This window comes from Melospiza melodia, chromosome 3 (assembly GCF_035770615.1).
Source record: "Melospiza melodia melodia isolate bMelMel2 chromosome 3, bMelMel2.pri, whole genome shotgun sequence".
Lineage (NCBI taxonomy): Eukaryota > Metazoa > Chordata > Aves > Passeriformes > Passerellidae > Melospiza > Melospiza melodia.
In genome coordinates this window covers 39,747,161-39,766,031 of record NC_086196.1, presented here as the reverse complement: position 1 = coordinate 39,766,031, position 18,871 = coordinate 39,747,161, and the positions used below count along the sequence as shown (strand labels likewise).

Here is an 18,871-nt window from a genome sequence, read left to right as displayed (position 1 = left end):
ATGTGGGTAGGGATATAGCTAGTCTTGAAAAAAGAGGAATTGCAAAAGAAATTTTGAACTTCAGGTGATTCACAGACTCACAAACAGAACTAAATAAGTGCAAGTGTATTATTAAGGACAAAGGGAAAAATGAATGGATACACTGCATTAGCACTTCAGCTTTTGAAATTATAAGACTAGCAACTAATTCCAAAGTCCAGTCTAAATTTCTGGTGTGCTCTCTAGTATTCACCTTAGAGAAGTCACTGCAGAAGAACAGGATACAGTGTTGTGACAGAGACAGATCTGTGCTGGAGCAGTTCCACCCAACTGTAAAGAAAAACATACTTAAAATTACATTTGGCTCACGAACTGACCATAAAAAAATTACTTCCACAAGGTGCCTTTGTCTGCAAATTACTGCCCCTTCTAAGAAAGACACTGTGAGCACCTTCTCTCTGGAGCTCAGACATGAAAGCTAACCTCTCACCTGGCTTGGGAATGATTATTTGTCAGTTTCTATCCCACTGTATAAGGCGGGATTCAGCTTTGACACCCTTCTTCAAACTTTTATATGAACAGGCTTGTACAAGTAGTGGCAATAAGCTTCAGTCATTGTGTCAATTTGACTACCTGTGTCGCAATGTGAGCTGATTAAAGAAAAAATAAATTAAAAATAAAAGTTTAATGGAATCCAAAATGCCTAACCGTCGTAATCAGCAAAGCTAGCACACACACAACAGAGCTAAAGTCATGCAAACTCTGTTAAAGCAATACATGAGCCTGGATCAATATTCAGATAAAAATACATATTTTGATATCAGAAAATCAATACTTTTTAAAGCAATGTTTGATCAGATACACTGCTTTCTTTTATGTAAAACATATATCAGCATCTCTTTTAAAGTACAATATTATGTCAGTCAGTTTTGTTTTCTCAATAAAACATACTCTTCACTTCTAAGAGTCAGATGGTGTGAAATAACCTCATATTGGCCAGAATTTAACAGAGCCTCTCCTCTGAGGACTGTCTGAGAACAAGAGCCAAAAGTTACTTACAAGCTGCAAAGGAAAAATTCAGATTTGTTTCACAGTCAAAAATCACACTCATTAGATCATAATGACATTTCTTGTTTCAAGTTGTGCCCATTCAGTTGTGTCATGGTAGTCACTGTGTTCCTGGTATTGCTTTTCAGGGAAGTCATTTGAATGGCAGAAGAGTTGCACAAATAGCTGGCAGATCTCTCTTTCTGAGCTTTCTTCCTGCAGCAGAGCTGGTTGTTGAAATGTCTTCTAAAACTCTCACTGAGGAAATACAGTGCAAATGGGTTGACACAAGAGTTGCAGAAGCTTAGCACTCGGGCCACTAAGGTAACAACCATATGTCCCATCGATGGATCAATCTTATTGTAATTAAAGGATCTGTACAAGTATAGCACATGGTTGGGAAACCAGCAGATAGCAAAGAAGCCAACAAAAACTAAAACAATTTTTGCCAGACGCTTCCGAGTTTCCATCTAAAAAGATGAAAAGAACCCAAATGAACAACAACACACAGAGCTATCCCACATAACAGGTTTCATTAAAATATGTAGCATTTTGCTATATTAGCTTCAGCAATTGTCATGAGTAAGGCCTGCAAAAATTCTTCCTTCAGGGGCTGAATTACTTTTGCTATCTCATTTCCTTTTCCTCTTTCAGTTAACTCTCAGTCAACTTAGCTGTTTGCAGTTACAGAAGGTTGCTCTTTCTATATGATACACACAGCAAGGGCGATTCATGACCCCAGGAAGCACTGGCTTTTAGTCTGTAAGCATGCACCACAGGGTGTTGTGAAACGTAACCTTTTCTTATGAGATCTCAGTGCTTGGCTTGAAACTTAAGTTTTAGTTAGGAAGCTATTCAGAAATAGGTTCTGGCTTCAAAATCTAGAGGTATCCTTAGATCGACATGACTAGGGTGTTAGCTACACAGTGATACTTATATCCCTTTGTTTTTCACTGAGGGTCTCAGCTTGCACCTCTCTCCTGGGGAAACCACCAAAATTGTATTACGCCATCTAAAGCATCTTAATTCCAGGGTAAGGTGAAAGGTTCCATTAATTGCAATAACATCACAAAATGTACCTTAATTGCAGTGCTAAGGCATAACAGATTACATTGTAGATACTGAGAATGGCTGAAAAGATGGCACAATAAGAACCTTCACAGAAGTTCCAAACTGAGAGAGGGAGATAAACTGGCCAGGTAGAAGGCTTCAGAGAGAAGCAGAAAGTTTCCCCCTTATTCCTCCTAAAAGATTTGTTGTGTATATCAGGTATGAAAGTTTTGCAGAGGAAGGAAAGTTTTCTACTCTGCTCAATTTTCTGGGGAAAAAAGAAAAAAAAAAAAAGGAAAAAAACAAACAAGTGAATTTATTCTAACATTTTTTCAAAACCTGTGAAATTAATCTTTAAATTGTTTTCTTGGGTCTATCAAAACAAAAAACTGGGGAAATCAAAATAGCTGGGAAAACTCTAACCTTCAAATTTGGTAGCATTTGCACTCAGACAGATTGCTAGAGCAGACTAAAAGGTGCAGAAGTGTAGTGTGAATATCACACTTGGTTTAAAGAAACATGAGCTGATAGCAATGGCCTGAATTTATTTCCTCTTTTTGGGAGATATGTAAGTCCACCAGAATTTTCTATTCTTCAGAGCCTCATAGATTAACAAAGAAGAAAAAAAAAAAAACAACTAAGTAGAATGAAAAAATGTGTTCTTACTTTGAAAATACATGTGAATTCAGAAATGTGTTATAAATTAAATATTGTTTCCATCCAGAGGGTTCAGCCAAAAGGCTCTCTATATTTCACGGGAAAATAAAATAATACATGAAGTGCTAATATATATGCACTTTTGACAAGAAACAGACTAGAGTAGAAATGAAATGTTGCTCAAAAAAGGACGTAAAGGAATGTAGTCTTTTGAAAAGAATGTGTGCATGCAAAGAAATTTCTGAGAGTATGAAAGTAGTTTTCTAAATTACTGGCAGAGAAAACAATTCAAAACTGTTTAAATTGGCATAATTATTTTTCTCTATCAGTACTAATGCTTTTGCAAAGCAGCTGAGGCACTTTCACTGCAAAAGCTGCTGTTTGTACATATGTGTATTCCTGCTAATGCTACTATCTTGTTGCTCCCTGTGCCTCACGGGGAAGATTGGCTTTGCCTAGCATTTTAAAATGGTTTGTCTCAAAGATATACAGAATCTATACCAGGAGTTTTATAGCATCTCTAACAGAAAAGATATTAGAAAAGTGCGAGTTCAGTATTGTATCCAAGTAAAAAAAAAATCAGTTAATGCTCTCTGTTCAGGTCTCCAGCACTCCTTAATCTGAAAAGAATCTTAGATCCCTTAAGTAAAGTTTTCCCTGCCTATGTCAGTTTTCTCATTTCCAAGCACAAAAAGGAACAATTCTCAAAACATTAATGTAAGATTTCTTTCCTAAAATGACTGCCTATGGAGGCGGTCGAAGCCACCATCATTAACTACAAAAACATCATTCCTCAGTAAGAATACAAGTAATGGTTACAGTAACAGCACATACAAACATATATACCAATCTCATTTGCTGTTAGAAATGAGCATTCATGGCACTGAATTTATAATTTTCCTTGTTCATATTCATTTACATACTGGGCTTAATATTAAGTAGTCTTGAAAACAAGGAAAATCTTGAGAAAATCCTTGCCTTATTTCATGTGGAAACTGAGCTAATGCTCTGCAAAATCCAACAGCTTGGATGTTATAATTCCTTCACTTTCATTCATAAGTGTATACAGCACACAAGTCTTTTACCAGGATGTAAAAAGCAAATTGCTTACCTGTCTTTTGGAATGCTCACTGTGTTCCCCAGGGATGTTGTGAGCGCTTTTTATTAAACTCTTTGCAATATGATAGTAGTAGATACTGATAATTACAAGAGGGACAAGGAAATACACAAGGAAAAGCAGCACAGAATGGATCTTTGGGTGCATGTCGTCTGTCATGGGGTATGGTATGCATGCTGTGAAGGTGGCATTATCGGTGTCATTGATGTGAGCCAGTTCGGAGAACACTGCTTCAGGAACTGCCAGGAGCATGGAGATTACCCAGATGGCAGTGGCTTTGAGACAAGTCCACAGCACTGCACTGGAGGTCTGGATGTCCATGGGATTTACAATTGCTTTGTACCTGAAATTGACCAAAATGCAGATACAAATTAAAAGGTATTCAAATTCAACATGCAATCCACAAGCTTGCTTCATATCTTTGATTAAAACAATGTCATATTTTTTCCTAATTTGAAATGTCAAGGGGCTTTTAATCTTTCTTTAACTCGCATTCTCCAAATCTCCACGTTTTTTTTTTTTGTATACACTCATCAGAGGAGGCAGAAGGAGGCCTGGATACAACCTGTGTCTGTAGGTGCCCATTCTGTGCCAGTGTGGTGGAAGCGAAGAATCAGCCATGGCTCTACCCTTTCCTTCTTCAAATATCCAAATATCCACAAGTCATCCTACTTCAATATTCCACGTGTACCAGCACATGCACACTTTGTGTTTCCTTCCTTCTTTCCTTGGCTCCTGAAGCTCAGGCCTCTCTGGCTGCCACCACAACTTTCCCACTCTAGGATACTCCCAGCCCCCCTCAGAGGAATATATGCATCTTCATAAAGTCAGGCATTTATGACTCCCAATGGCCTGTGCAGAAAGTATAAACTCCTACATAAAGTAAACATTTCCACATCAATAGCTGGAAGCTGCTGCTCTACACTGCATTTTGGAAAACTGTCTCATAACGTATGATTGCATATAAACCTTTGTGGAACTGATAATTTCATAGCCTCTGCAATGGAAAAAGGAATAATTGCAGAGAATGGAAATATCACTCTAGAGCAAAATAAAATAAATTAGTAGAAGAACATTTTGGTCAGGAATTCTTTTATTTAAAAAAAACATTCCAGGAGGTGATACGAAGTCAAACTTTCCACAAGAAAATGTAATTGTTATAAGGACAAATAGAATTTGAGAAAAATATTTCAAGGATACCTTAAAGATCTACTTAAATTTTAAATTTATCTAATTTTTTTTAAATGTAAGTAAATTATGCTTCAATGTTTTTATTAAAAACTAAATCTTAAACAAAGGTTAAACAAAACATTTCATTTTGTCTAAGCTGTGGCAATATGGAAGTTCAGGGGATTTTTCTTAACTGCATTAATTTTCCTGTTTCTGCTATCAATTTGATTTGGGATGGCTGTGATTTCTTCTGAAAGAGCAAAAGTTTTGAGAAATGGAAAAAATTATTCTTCTTTAATATTCAAGGAAAAGTTTAACAGGATAAGGAGAGTCAGTAGAGGTTCATACTCCAGGTACATAACTTTTCTCATCCTCGAGTGTTTGTAGTCTGTGAAGAAGTATGAATCACTTTTAAAGAGTGTTTCAGATTTTAGGTATATTAAATCACCCTCTAGGGTGCTTGGGTTTTTTCTCTGCTAGCTACACAATGAGCTTAGATTAAGGAGAACAGTAAGTTAGATGCCTCTACTTTGTGATAAAATTCCATATCCATGTATGTAGATAGATGCACATGCCTATAGATGTATAAATACGTATGGGGATGAGCAAGTGACTAAATACTTACCAAGGATTAGTTTATACCCAAATATGACTTGGTTGCTGAAGGGAATGCTGATAAATGGAGCTGTGATCCCAAACCAATTGCCAATTTGCAGGTCCTGACAGGTAGTTCATAGCTCTTCAACACCTTAAGCTGCTGTTTGCAACTGGCTATGCCCTGAAAACATCTAGAGTAAAGCACTGCAACAGTACCCAAGGAAACCTTTCCTTCACAGAATATGTCAGTCAAAACGTGCCTTGGGGTTCTCCTTCTCAGGTTTGTGATAAATCATATGATCATTAAATAATTAAAAATAATGGCTATTAATGTTCATATCCTCTCTAAATTCAGAGAGAATTTTTACTGTATTTTCACCCCTATCATGGAGTAGAAAACAAAATTCAGCAAACTGTCTCCATTAATTTATAGTTACCATCTCTGCTAACACGCAGTGAGAAACTCCCTGGACACCAAGGTGTAAAGAAAGCCTTTATATTGCCATAGGAAGGACAGAAGCTTCTGCACAAAGCATGAATATTCCCCAGCACAAACTGTGACCTTATTATTCAGTAATTGCTTCCTATTGCTGTCTGCCTTTATTTCATTACATAAAGACAGACCCTCTGTTTCTGAGATGATGTCAAGTCCTTACATCTGCTCATTTTTTAAAAAGTTTGTGTTCTTAGGGAAGAGCCAGTTGGGGATTTTGGGGTAGGGGGAGGACATTGGATAAAAATAATATTTTGTTGTACAGATTTTTTTTCCTCTCCTTTTCCATTTCATTGCTTCAAAATATTTTGACCACAGTCCTATGACCCAAGTAAATGACCACATCACAAATAATTCTTTTAGCAGCAAATGGGCCTAGTTAATCTCTAAATGGAAGAATTTTTCAGAAGTCTTTACATTAGCAGAAGATGTGACATATATTTGTACCTTGGCATATATTGCTGTTTCAGCAAATACTATGCTTTTCCCTGAGCCATAACTTACTCCAAGTGGAAAGGTATTGAAGCAGAGCGCCCTTTTTCACAAAACAGATGAGTTTAGTGCAAAACAAATCCCTCCTTTCATTCAACTTGCTACTTTAGTGGCTACAAGGTGGCACTCTGCCTAGGTCTCAGCCCTTCACAGTACTCAGCGTCAAGAAAAACGCACTGTGTTTTACAAAAACATCTTGTCATCTTGTTTATATCTCTAAAAAGCTATAGAGTGAAAAGAAACAGGTTACAGATAAAATGAAATGTAAACTGAGTGGAATGAGAAGTGTTCCCAAAGTGAAAACCCAACCTCTTCCTTTGTATAAAACCAGTGTAAAGCAAAAATATACCAGCAACCATTCAAATCGCAAAGACCATCTTTTCCATCAATAAAAACAATGTCAGTAAATTAGACTAACAGTGCAAATTAGTCAAATTAGTAAGTAAATTCATCTTTTCTTTTACTTCACTGATGAAAAAGAGCAAATTATAGGCTGCCATGAAGTCCAAGAAATAATTATAAATATGCATTTGGTTTTAATTAAAAGCCATCAAGTAAATTCTGTCTCGCTATATCCTCTATCATTATTACTGCTGACAAAGGGACCCCAACTCAGGAAACTCTTCCTGCCTTTGGAGCAGTGGTTTCTGCCAAGAGATACAAGCACAAACTTGCCCACTCTCCTTCAGCAGATTGCTTTAAAATGGCAAAAAAAAACTATACAAAAAACCCAATCTCCTCCCTTCTACCCAATCCCAAAATAAATTAATGAATGAATATCCTCTTTCTCCAGAGATATAACATTTTGCTACCTTCTAAACTCCAATCTATTTTATCTACTTCTCCTGACCTTTGTTTTCAAAGACTTTCTAAAGGTATTTCTCAGCTCCAAATTGGAATGGAAAGCTCTAGTCCTGTTTCTGCTGCATCCACAATGCTGTTTCCCTCCCACACAGCTGGTTTAACAGAAGGTGCTCCTTTAATAGACCTATTCTGTCCTTCCTTTGCTTTCCTACCTCTTCTTCTACAGTACTTTTTTGTGATGACCTTAAAAAAACCTAAAAAGAAAACCCCAAAATAACTAGTCAATACCTAGGCAGCCACTGGAAAATAGCCTACCATTCTAACTCAATTAGCCTCACTATCTCCTTGCCCTTTTGATTCTGCATGGTCTCTTGTACTTTTTTAAAAGCCCCTCAGGTCAAGGACTTTCTTCTTCTTGCTGTTTATATAGTACCTACCACAAATAGGACCCTAAATTATCACCTAATTTCCTACATGACATCACAATGAAAATAAATATAATGAAGTGTCAGAGGCCAGGCAGGGAAGTTTCACATTACTTCAATTTTCATTTTAATCCTGGAGCTGGAGGGGTTTGTACTATTTGCCTCATTATAAATAAGCTTTTTAAAGTGATGTTGTTGTGTCATTGTACTGCATTTCCTGCAAACTAGAGTAATTTATCAAAACCATTCATATGTTAATCTTTTATTGTGTCCCTGCATGGTGTTTTCAAACACAAAAATTTTAACAACATAATAGCTTATAAATATATCCAAAAAGGAAACCTGGATGCGCAATCAGTATTTGTTAAAAATACTCATATCATGTCCAGTTGCAGTCCACTCTACAGTAAAATGAAATTTTGGATGTTCCAAAGCCCTTTTCCTTGTATGGGCAGCTCTATTGGCCCAACTCCAGCTGAATCATTAAGAGCACAACAATTTATCTAGCTGAAAACATTGTGGTATCATTTTATCACGGGAATTGAGATGTGCATTGCTCTATTTTATTCTTGTAAATTCTTGCAATGTAAAGTACATTTCTCTTTTTTTTTTCCAGGTAATATCAATATTATTCTGTGCTTATCTCTTGAGAGCAAAGAATTTCATTTACTCAGGAATGAGCATCTCTGAGGTCTGATAGTGAATAGAATAAACAGTATTTGAAATGCAGACTAGAAGACCATGTGCAAACACACTTAAAATCAATGTCAATGACATGTGTTCTGTGTTTCTCAGGGGAAAAATCTTAAGATTTTCCTAAGTGGAAAAAGTTTTCCACTCTGTAAAAATACACTCCGTTGAGCCAAAAACTATCAATAATGGTTCAACTCTTGTTGATGGTTTCTCCACCCTGAAAAGAATCAAACCAGAAGTTTCCCAGGATGGTGGAAGGGTTCTTTTCTGCATGAAGTGTATTACCTGCCCTGTCCACCCAGTGTTTCAGAGGATAAGTGTTCTCTTTCCATTTCATTTTTTCTTTTCTTTCTACTTCTGCTACTTGCGATTTGCCTCATATTGGCTAACTAGGCTTCCTACAATCTTGTGCAAATCTTGCAATGCCAGCATTCTGGACTTTACTTCTACTTCTCTAAAGCCAGTCATTGATACCTGCACTAGTTAAAATCACGAGTTAAAAGTACCATAATTCATTTGTTCAATTCTGCTCCTGAAAATAATATTAGTAAGTTGTTTCACCAGCTATTATTCAGAAAAGTTCATATATGTCAGCATTTCCAGTAAATTTATATTTAAGTTTGATAATATCAAGTCACTGATGAACACGTTTTAACATATCTTAAGACAGACTAATAGGTCTTCATTAGAGTTGCAGTTTCTCTAAGTTTCTACTGTGAAAAGGTGGAGAGGACAGAGGAGAATCAAATCTAATAAAGATGCTACATCTATATGAGCAAACTAAACAGTGCCACAGTCTATTTTTAGGTCTGGAGGCCAAACATCCATGACTATTTAATTAATCTCTCAAATTGCCCAGTACAAGACCACCACATTCAAACAAATTAGGAAGTTTACACTTCTGTTGGTAATGGCCACTGGGCTTGTGTTCAATCCTGAATCATGCCTAGAAATTGTTTAGAGAATACTGATTGACCCAGGTCAAAACCACATCATGGACCTCTAGAAAACCAGTTTGACAAGTGTCTGACTACCAGTCCTCAGTCCCATGCCCTGGCACTGTTGAATATGGGTTTGTGCATATATAGATAGATATACACAGACATAAGTATATGCATTAAAAAAAAAAAACACACACACTTTCAGACACCTGAAAACATCATCCAGCAGCCTTACACAATGGCTGGCCCATCCCAACCCACTGTGCCCATTCTTGACTTTTAAAATAAGCAAGCAGTTGTATTTCCCCTGCTGTTCATGCCAGGAGCTCCCTGGATTGAAACTACTCTGTTTGCACCTAAGCTTCATTTACAATCCTGAAACTAAGCACAGCCAAGTTGAGGGGCCTGATCTCAAAGTTATGTTTAAATAATGGCTGGGGCACACCAAAGTCATCACCCTTCACAAAACTGCCACTGCAAAGGCAGCTCTGGCATATGCCTCTCCAGGAACAAAATGGGGCCATTCATGCAACCAGGGTGTCTGGGACCCATTGCCCAGGCTGCTAGACTCAAAATTAACATTTCACCTGTGAGGAGAGAACTTTATTCTTAGCCTGCTGCATCACACAAACAACTCTATATACTATTTCCCAGGGGGAAGTATAAGGAAGTTTAGCATGTATAGTTTCTTGGCTTCTATCATCTTTCTTGACTCTTTATCTCATTCCAACACTAATTTGGAATTCTGGATTTGGATTCTGCTCAGGAGGGGTGGATGGGATGAGGGGAAAGCCAGTATCCAGGCTGGATATTAGGCCTTGCAATGCGCAGCCTGGACAAGCTTATGTAATTTTTGGCTTTGTCCCCTAGTTCTCTTTTCTCCTGTTAAAAAAGCTTAGAAAACCACAACTAACCTTGTTTAATTCTTTCAGTGTTTAGTTTCAATCCTGAAGGGTCAAAGAACTTGGAGAAAAGAGGAATCCATTTCTCCAAATGAGTTTGATCCAAATCCCATCGATACCCCAACCTTTAGACTGATAAGAGAGAGTTGCATGCTTGTCTGCATATTTACTACATGCTTCCTGCATGTCTCTCAGCAAAAATATCTATACATACTTGAATAAGATCTCATAAAATCATCATTGCTGGATCAGAAGGTCAAGAAAAATATCAACTACAGAAACTAGAGTGTCTGCAAGAAGAAATGCCACATGTAAAATATGCTTAGTGCCATTTTACCTTTATAAATTTTTTGTTGTTACAAAACAATTTCTCCCATTTCAGTGATTAATTCGGTTATAATCTAGGCCACAGCAGATAACACACTGTTGTGGAGAACATAACATGGTCAGATGATTTTTAGAAATGTTACAAGCCAGGAAGAATTAAATAACCAAATCTCTATTAATATACCTAGAACAGACTTAGATTTTCCCATTTGAGAATATAGACCCTAAATCTCTAATTTCTAAATTCAAAAGTTAGCAAATTCATCTACTTGCTCCAGTAGTATAATCTAAAAGCTTTACTCTCTCCCTTTTAAACACATTTCCACTGCAAGTTTATTTGCAACTTCTGATCTTGGGCTGCCCTGTAATCAGTGTAGATGGAAAATACAGAAGTACACAACATGGTAAAAAGGAAAGGAATATAAAAACATTATAGAGGGAAAAGTTAATGTAGCAATCCTTAAAATACATTTAATCAAACAAACTTGGAGCCAAAACACAAGTATGAAACTATTCTTAAAAAACACTATGAAAAGCAGCTGGAAAAAATGAAACAACATTTGGAATAATCGTGTGAAGGAAAAGATAAAGTTATATGAGATATAATTACATCATATCAGAATAACCCCTTCTCTCATGTTCATACACACACCACAATTTCATTTTGATATATGCTCATGCAAACTTGGAAATACACAAATCTACATGCAGCAGATGCAATTATGAAAAGATTTTGTGGGTTGTTTATCTTGTGGTTATCTTCTCTGACACCTGAAAAGTTGTGTCAACTTAGGTCCAAAATATGCTTCTCTTCAATGGACAACAAAGTAGGTTTCCTCTTATTTCTACAAATTTAATGAAGAACTTACTTGCTATTTGTAATTACACTGTCAAATTACACTGAATCTCACCATAGTTTAGAAGTTGCATGTTTAGACCTAGAATTGTGACTACATATACCTTGTTTCATTAATACAGATAAAACCCCATAAAATAATTTAGCACCGGAAATATATAGTCTGGTTCTGCAGCAGAATTCATATCATAAATGCACAAGTTTTTCTGTAATTAAACAATTTAAAATGAAGATTCAATTAAATTATTTCTTGATAATTTAAGATACTGAAGAGTTCCATCACACTGCAGAGATGTATTATTTATTCTCTAACAAACTTACCATGTGAAATCTTTTCCCTAGACAAAGCTTTGGTAGAGCATACTTGATCTTTGACATCATTTCTGAGGATCTGCTAAATGCTGACTTGAGAATTACAGCATTCCAATTCGTATTAACCCATGGCAGCATAACAGATAAGGGAATAGTGTACCACATTATGCTGAAGAGCAAACAAATAACATAAATGGATGGTGATATACATACTTGTTAAGAATTGGGCTGGATCTGCTGTTTAGCAGCTATTTTGTGTGTCACAGACACAGGCTTTTACTGAATAGCTCAAAGAAGCAGGAAACAGGAGGGATGGTTTTGGAGCTGTTTCTCCCTGTTTAGGTTGCAGCCTACAAAAGGCAATCCAAACACCAGCATTTGCAATAGTTAAAACAAAGTGGCTTCTGCCAGCTCAACACAGGCACTGCATTGATCACTGATCGGGATAAACACCACAGCCGTTTCTCACTTCACCATCCTCAACCTGAGCTGTTTCTCTATGGGCTGGAGAGTACACACAGGACATGCACAAAGGCAGGAGTTTAACAGATGCATGCATCCATATGAAGTCTGAGAAACAGTAGTGCCTAACTTGGCAGGAAAATGTTATTTGCTGAGAAATCATTTTTAGCTGAGCAAAGACAGTCACAAGAGGAACTTCTCCAGCAGCTGATTTGAATTGCCTGGTGTGGACAATATTACCCTATAATAGTTAACTCCTTAATCTACTCCAGACATAAAATTCTTTCTGCAATCTCTAGATCTAAACATGTTGGGGAGGCGGAGGTTCTGCTATCTCTCTTTTTTTCTGGAATATTTTATATTGTACCCCGTTTTATCTGCATAAGATAGATATAAATTAATTGGAAAATTATTGGGTGGGGACAGGCCTCATTGTCTCATTTGACAAAGGTTTTCTGGGAAGCTTTATTTTGAGAGTCAATTTGCATACATGAACTAAAAGGAAAGTTTAAAAAAGGTGACAGACAAACCTCTCTTAAATTTCTTTTGCATTACCTGTTATTGCATAATTATAACCATACTGCTGTAGCCTACAGTGAGAGAAACATCTGGACCATCATTTATTTTAATGTACTTCGCTCATTCATTCGTTCAATACATTTACCTCAAGTGTTCTATATCTAAAATAAATATTTATAGAATATCATAGTTCTACTTGGTCCATATATTTTTGTTTTCCCATCTACTGTATAGTGCTAAGGCATAGTTTTTCCATTTATAATCTTCCATTTTACCGTTATTTTTTTTATTTATTTTTTTATTTGATTAATTATAAGTAATTTTCAATATGTCATTCAATACTATTTTATTCATAAGGAGTCCTTAGTTCCTGACTATCAGCTATTAGAGCTCAAAAGGAAATCACGTCCACTGTCCTGCTTCACCTGCTTCACTACATGTAATAAGAAATGAGGGTTTTATATTTTTCAATCACTGTATTTCAGCCTGAATCAGCATCTGCCATAATAAAAGAAGAAACTAAAAATAAAGTGTAAGAAAAGTAAAAAGAAGTTTTCATTAAAGTGATATTACTAATGAAAAAACCAAAGAAGGTGTGTGGCAGAAGGTAGTAGGGCAGCTTTTCACACTTCAGAATATTTCCAAAGTTCCCAAAGAAAATGAGATTATAGACTAGCAAACTGAACCAAATCAGATTTTGCTATCAGATGTCATCAGAAGTCAGCACAGAGTGCAAATTTGCAAAAAACATTTTTTATTTTTTTAGATACAGAGTGCAGTCTCCCAAATCTAAAACAAAACAAATATAAAGAAAAAAATAGATGGAACGGAACAAATAGTTTAGCTATGAAAATCTATAGAATACATTTTAAGCATCTCAGGCACTATATTCAGCTACTTAAGTATGAATTTAAATTTTCAAACTGTTACATGTTAATCACTTATTTGTCTCATCAAAGGTGTCTATGTCGCATTACTTAAGAAGAAAGAAAATACAATGCTATTGCAATTGTAGTAGGGTGAGTTCAGCTTTGCTGTCTCCATTAGAGTGCAGCAGAACTGCATTAGATCTAATATATTTAAATTTTTCATTAGAAATAAAATTCCGTGTAGGAAAAGAAACAGAATTAAATTTAATCCTATTTTTACAGATCACTTAAAAATGAGGCATAAATGACAGCTAAAGAGAAAAGAAAAGAATGTGTGGGACAAATTAAAGCTGGTTGCAGGGGCTGCTGTTTATTCCTCCAAAGACTATTCACTGCAGATGCCTTGGCATTTTGTGGGTACCACACAATAAAGCAGTAATGCCAGAGGTGCACATTGTAGCACCCAGTCTTAATTCACTGCACCCAGAGCTGTCCACACCAAGGTTAAAATGTCATCCAGACCTCTAACTCAGAAAAGAATCCTGGAAACACCTTTCCATACTGCCCTGCTTAAGTTCTTACCCTACCTAGATTCCTTCCCATGCACAAAACAGCAAGATCCCTCTCCCTGAGAATAAGATAAGGATCCCTAGAGGCCTGGTTTGCCTTCTGAGCTAAATGTAGGGTCCATCATGGACACAAATTTGAAAAACATTTTGTGCAGCAGTAAGCAAGTTCATTGGATGGTTCAAGTCAGGCTCATCCCTGGCTTCTGTCCTTTTGGCAGTGAGGAGATGCTGGCACATATTTTCTTTATGCGTGCCACGCTGCAGTCCCTCTGGCAAACATTTCTCACTTCTTTACTTTTATCCTCCTTCTCAAAGACCACACCAAGTCAAGTCCTGAGACATTCTCATCAACACCCATTAGCCCTTGCCAAAACTGCAGTCCATGGGCCCTAGAGAAACAAGCTCATCAAGGCCCCATTTGTCAATTTTTGTCCCACCACATCTTTAGGAAGTGCATCCCTGATTACTGTGCACCAGCTCTGAGCACTTTTAGGGTGTGCTGAATGCTATTGGGAGTGTTCTATCCTACACTCCCCCTAGCTCCCCTCTTTTTTTTGGTACATTTTTGTCTTTCAGCCCTCTTCCTCTTCCTCATTTGTCATCCAGTCTATTAAGTTTTCTCTTTCTGTTGCCCACCCTCTCTTTTTCCTTTGGTTTTATGAACAAGAGAAATATTAAGGTCTGTGGAGGTGGTCTGGTTTCTGCACAATAGAGAAAACTCAGTGGCCATGAGGGGCAGGGTTGCTCTCCCTACATATCCTGTATGGCAGTGAGAAGGGACAGCTGGCTCAGCAGCACATCTCCTGTGCTGCCTTCTCCATCCCGTAGGAGAGGGAGACTGCATCCTGCTCTGACACCAAAACCCTGTACCACCAGTGCCACCACTGCATCATCTCTGCTGCCACCATCCCCACCTGCACCACTGACCTGCATCCCTCTCTGCCCCAACAGTGTGGGGCTGCAGCAGGGCACCTCTCCCCACAGCTGGCAGCCACACCTCCAGGAGCTCAGGGCTGGGAAGAACCAGCTGCTATTCCTGTGATGGGGATGGGCAACCTCAGGCAGATATGCTGCTAAATCCCATCTTGCATGGAAGTCTGGAAAGTGTTAAAAATCACATACTACATTTGTACACACACATAAAAAAACCCAAATTAAAACTCAAATAACCTCAATACAAGATAATGAAGCTTCCAAATAAAAGGTGCGTGTTTGTCACACTGAAAGCATTACTGCTGCTGAGAAGGACTTCCGTAACAAAAACAATTTGTATGAAATCAAGCAACTTTACAAAATATATACATATGCAACTATATACTACTACTTTTACTAAACTAACAGTAGTCGTATGTGATTTTTCTTCCTTCAGTTTGTTGGCAACAATCATTCAGAGTTTGTAGCCTCTGTAGCTTTTTCTGTTAAATGTATCACACACAAGGAAATAATTATGCCAAATTTCCACATAAACAATAAGTATTAATTTGACTGTGGAAACCAAAACAACCTCCCTCATCCTAATTTACACAAGCATGCTCCAAAAAATCCTAAGTATTCCTAAATCTGTTCTGTAGTGTAGTCAGTCTCTGGCATTCTATACAGTCTCATGGTTACAAGGAGCAAAAAGCACGAAGGGCTTTAATTAAAATGTATTTTGAACATTATCTGTGAAAGAAGAGGCCACTAAGAAGACACTGTGCACCAGACCAAATACTGGATTGTAATGGAGCCTTCTTGGTGGCATCACTGCTTACAAACTGCTAACATCCTACCCTAGATTCACATATCTGGAGAAAACACTGCCCACAGCCAGGCCTCACCTCCTCAGCACCTCTTGTGTGCAGGATGCTGCCAACACTTCTGATCTGCCAGCATAATCACCCACAACTGATCTAGTGACTACACACATTACAATCTGGCTATAGATTGGTGTCACAGAAACCCCTCCACACCAGTGCCTCCCCTCTAGTCCAACACAAGTGTTGTACCAAGTGTTGTACAAAGTGTAGATTTGACTCCAACCCAGACACAGCTGAAAGCTCAGCCAGCTTCACTCAGCAGTTTCCTGGGCCCTAGGACACTGGTCTCTGAAGTCAGTGGAAGATCTTCTGACTGGAAAATAAAAGTTTTTTGGTCTCAGTGACCTAAAATAAAACTCCAAAAGTTAAAGAAATGTTGTAAATTCCTAGCATAACCATTTCTGACATTGACATATACTGTGGGGTCCAAAATGCTGGAGAAATGTATTTATTATGAGCTTATTTGGTCTCTGCACTCAAACGGTGACTGTTTTTTAGTATGTGCAATTCTAGATGCATTAAGCATAAATAGAGTCAGTATTATAAATTCTTGACTCTTTCCTGATATAAAAAGGGATATAAAATTATCTGGAAAAAATCAAACAGTGAATGTTCCAAATCTATATAAAAAGCAAATTAATGAATCCTTAAACATTAAATCACCAGCATTCCCTCATGTTACATTTCTCTAGAGAAATGATCTCCACTAACTTCTTCCCTTTTCAAACAAGATGTACACCACAAGATATTAAGGAGTGGAAATAGAGCAGAAAGAGAACTGCAGGGTTTCCTTGGATCTGTAAGGACAGATTTTTGAAATACTATTTAACTGAGATAATCACAGACCTACAGGTGTTCACTTTAAGATATGTTTTGCAATCTCTTCTTCAAAACCATAATCCATTTTCACAAGTTACAGTTTTTATAGACAAATATGTTAGGACCTGATTCAAACATAGCTGAAATGAATGTTCACTGAAAACTATCCTCAAGTGAAATCAAACAATGGACTAAATTAGCTAAAAAAAAATAAATCAACAGAAAATAAAGGATTAAAAGTTTTAAACATGTTAGGATGTTATCCTAAACATTACTCTAATTGTGAAGATGTATTTCTAAAGTCAACTCTTCACATCATGCACCAATATAATGCAGTGGCTCAGTTCAAAACCCCACAAAAGAAAATTGATGAATATTTATGGAGAAGGAATTAAACATTTTCATTTCTGGCCCAAAAAAATTGCTCAGATAAAAAATAAAGATCATTTCATATAATTTAAGTTTGCCATTACACTGCAAAATTTTGTCTTTCAGAGCCTGCAGCATAGTTCTACAGCCACTCAGTTGCTATAAATTCCTTAAGTACCCATTCACAGTAATTGGGAGGAAAAACTGGGGATCCAGCTGTTTGTTTTTTCCTAGTTTGACAAGTACTGGAGATAAAAGTGTCACTTTCTAATTTGTTTGGGGGGTATTTCCTTTTTAATTTATTTTCCTTCTTTTCTAAAAGTTCAAAAGACAATAAGAATAGTTTCAACAAAGGTTTAAGATTGACATTTAAAACAGAGCAATTTGGGGTCCCTGAATTCCAAGAAGCTAAGCTACTTCTGGCAGTCACCTCTGGTAACCTGCTCTTCTACTAAGGCACAGACACACATACAGGCACACATGAGTACAGCTTCTCAGCAGAAAGAAACAAATTGATTAAAAATACATTTGTGCCTAACTTGGTTTAAATCACTCACTGCCCATAGACACAACACTGACTTGGCAAGGGTAATATCTGGCATCTAAAACTTTACTCTAATGAATAAAATTGCAATATATGGACTGCTACAGGACCATCCTAGAGATGCAGAAGACAGGGCTAAACTCAATTCTTGCAGCTGACACCCTGGAAGCTGGGGGCCAGGCACAGCCATTTCCAGATATTCTTTAACTTCAATTAGTACCATCTAGAGAAGAAGAAGCACCTCACAGGTTGGAATGAGGGGATTGCAAACCAGGGATGCCTTATCTAGAGAGGTGCTTTACCTTTCATCAGCCTTAGCCCAAGTTGCAGAGAGCTGAAGTGGCAGCCCAGCTTTCCTACCTGTCAGCACTGAGGGCAGTGAGGGTGAAGACAGAGACACCAACAGAGGTCAGCTGGATGACGGGGATGAGCTTGCAGCCCACTTCTCCAAAGAGCCACTCTTCAGAGAAATACCGGGAGGCATCCACGGGCACACAGGTCACTAGCAGGAGCAGATCACCAGCAGCGAGGCTGGAGATGAAGATGTTGGGCACACTTCGCATGGCGCTGTTGGAAATGAAGATCTTCATGAGGGTGATGTTGCCCAGCAAGCCGACAGTGATGATGAGCAGGTAAAGCGAAGGGATCACGCAGCGGATGATGAACACGGCCGTGCCTCTCCCCGGGGACAGCAGGGCTGTGTCGGGCACCAGGCGCACACTCCCATTCTCCCCGAGGGGCATTGCTGTGAGCTCGGGCGGGGGCTCTGGCTCCATCCTACAGCTTCGCGCGGGCTGAAGGTCTCCAGTCAAAGTGCAGCGGGAGCCACAGCAAAGCTTCACCTCTCTGCAAGTCAATCAACTCTCTCCCCCTCCTCTACTGCCCTTCCTCCTACCCCTTCTCTGGCGAGTTTTCTCCCTTAAGAAATGCAGAGGAATGTCCGCCGGAGCAGTGGCCGGGGAGGGAAATAAAAACTCCCGTGCGCTGTCCCTCGGCTCTTCGGACGAGCCTCTCCCGGTGGGCAGGAGATCGTGAGCCTGGCGGCAGAGGACGCCGTCGGGA

General features: G+C 38.1%; 1 protein-coding gene across 1 annotated transcript; it reads right to left on the bottom strand.

Annotated features, from left to right (window-relative positions):
* Positions 1 to 232: 232 nt before the first annotated feature.
* On the bottom strand, positions 233 to 18,787 carry NMBR (neuromedin B receptor). The gene is made up of 3 exons (XM_063151423.1): positions 18,170 to 18,787; positions 3,845 to 4,193; positions 233 to 1,496 (listed from the first exon to the last, which is right to left on the bottom strand). The coding sequence occupies exons 1-3, from the start codon at positions 18,583 to 18,585 to the stop codon at positions 1,095 to 1,097; spliced, it is 1,167 nt and encodes a 388-aa protein (XP_063007493.1). The 5' UTR covers positions 18,586 to 18,787; the 3' UTR covers positions 233 to 1,094.
* Between the last annotated feature and the right edge of the window lie 84 nt (positions 18,788 to 18,871).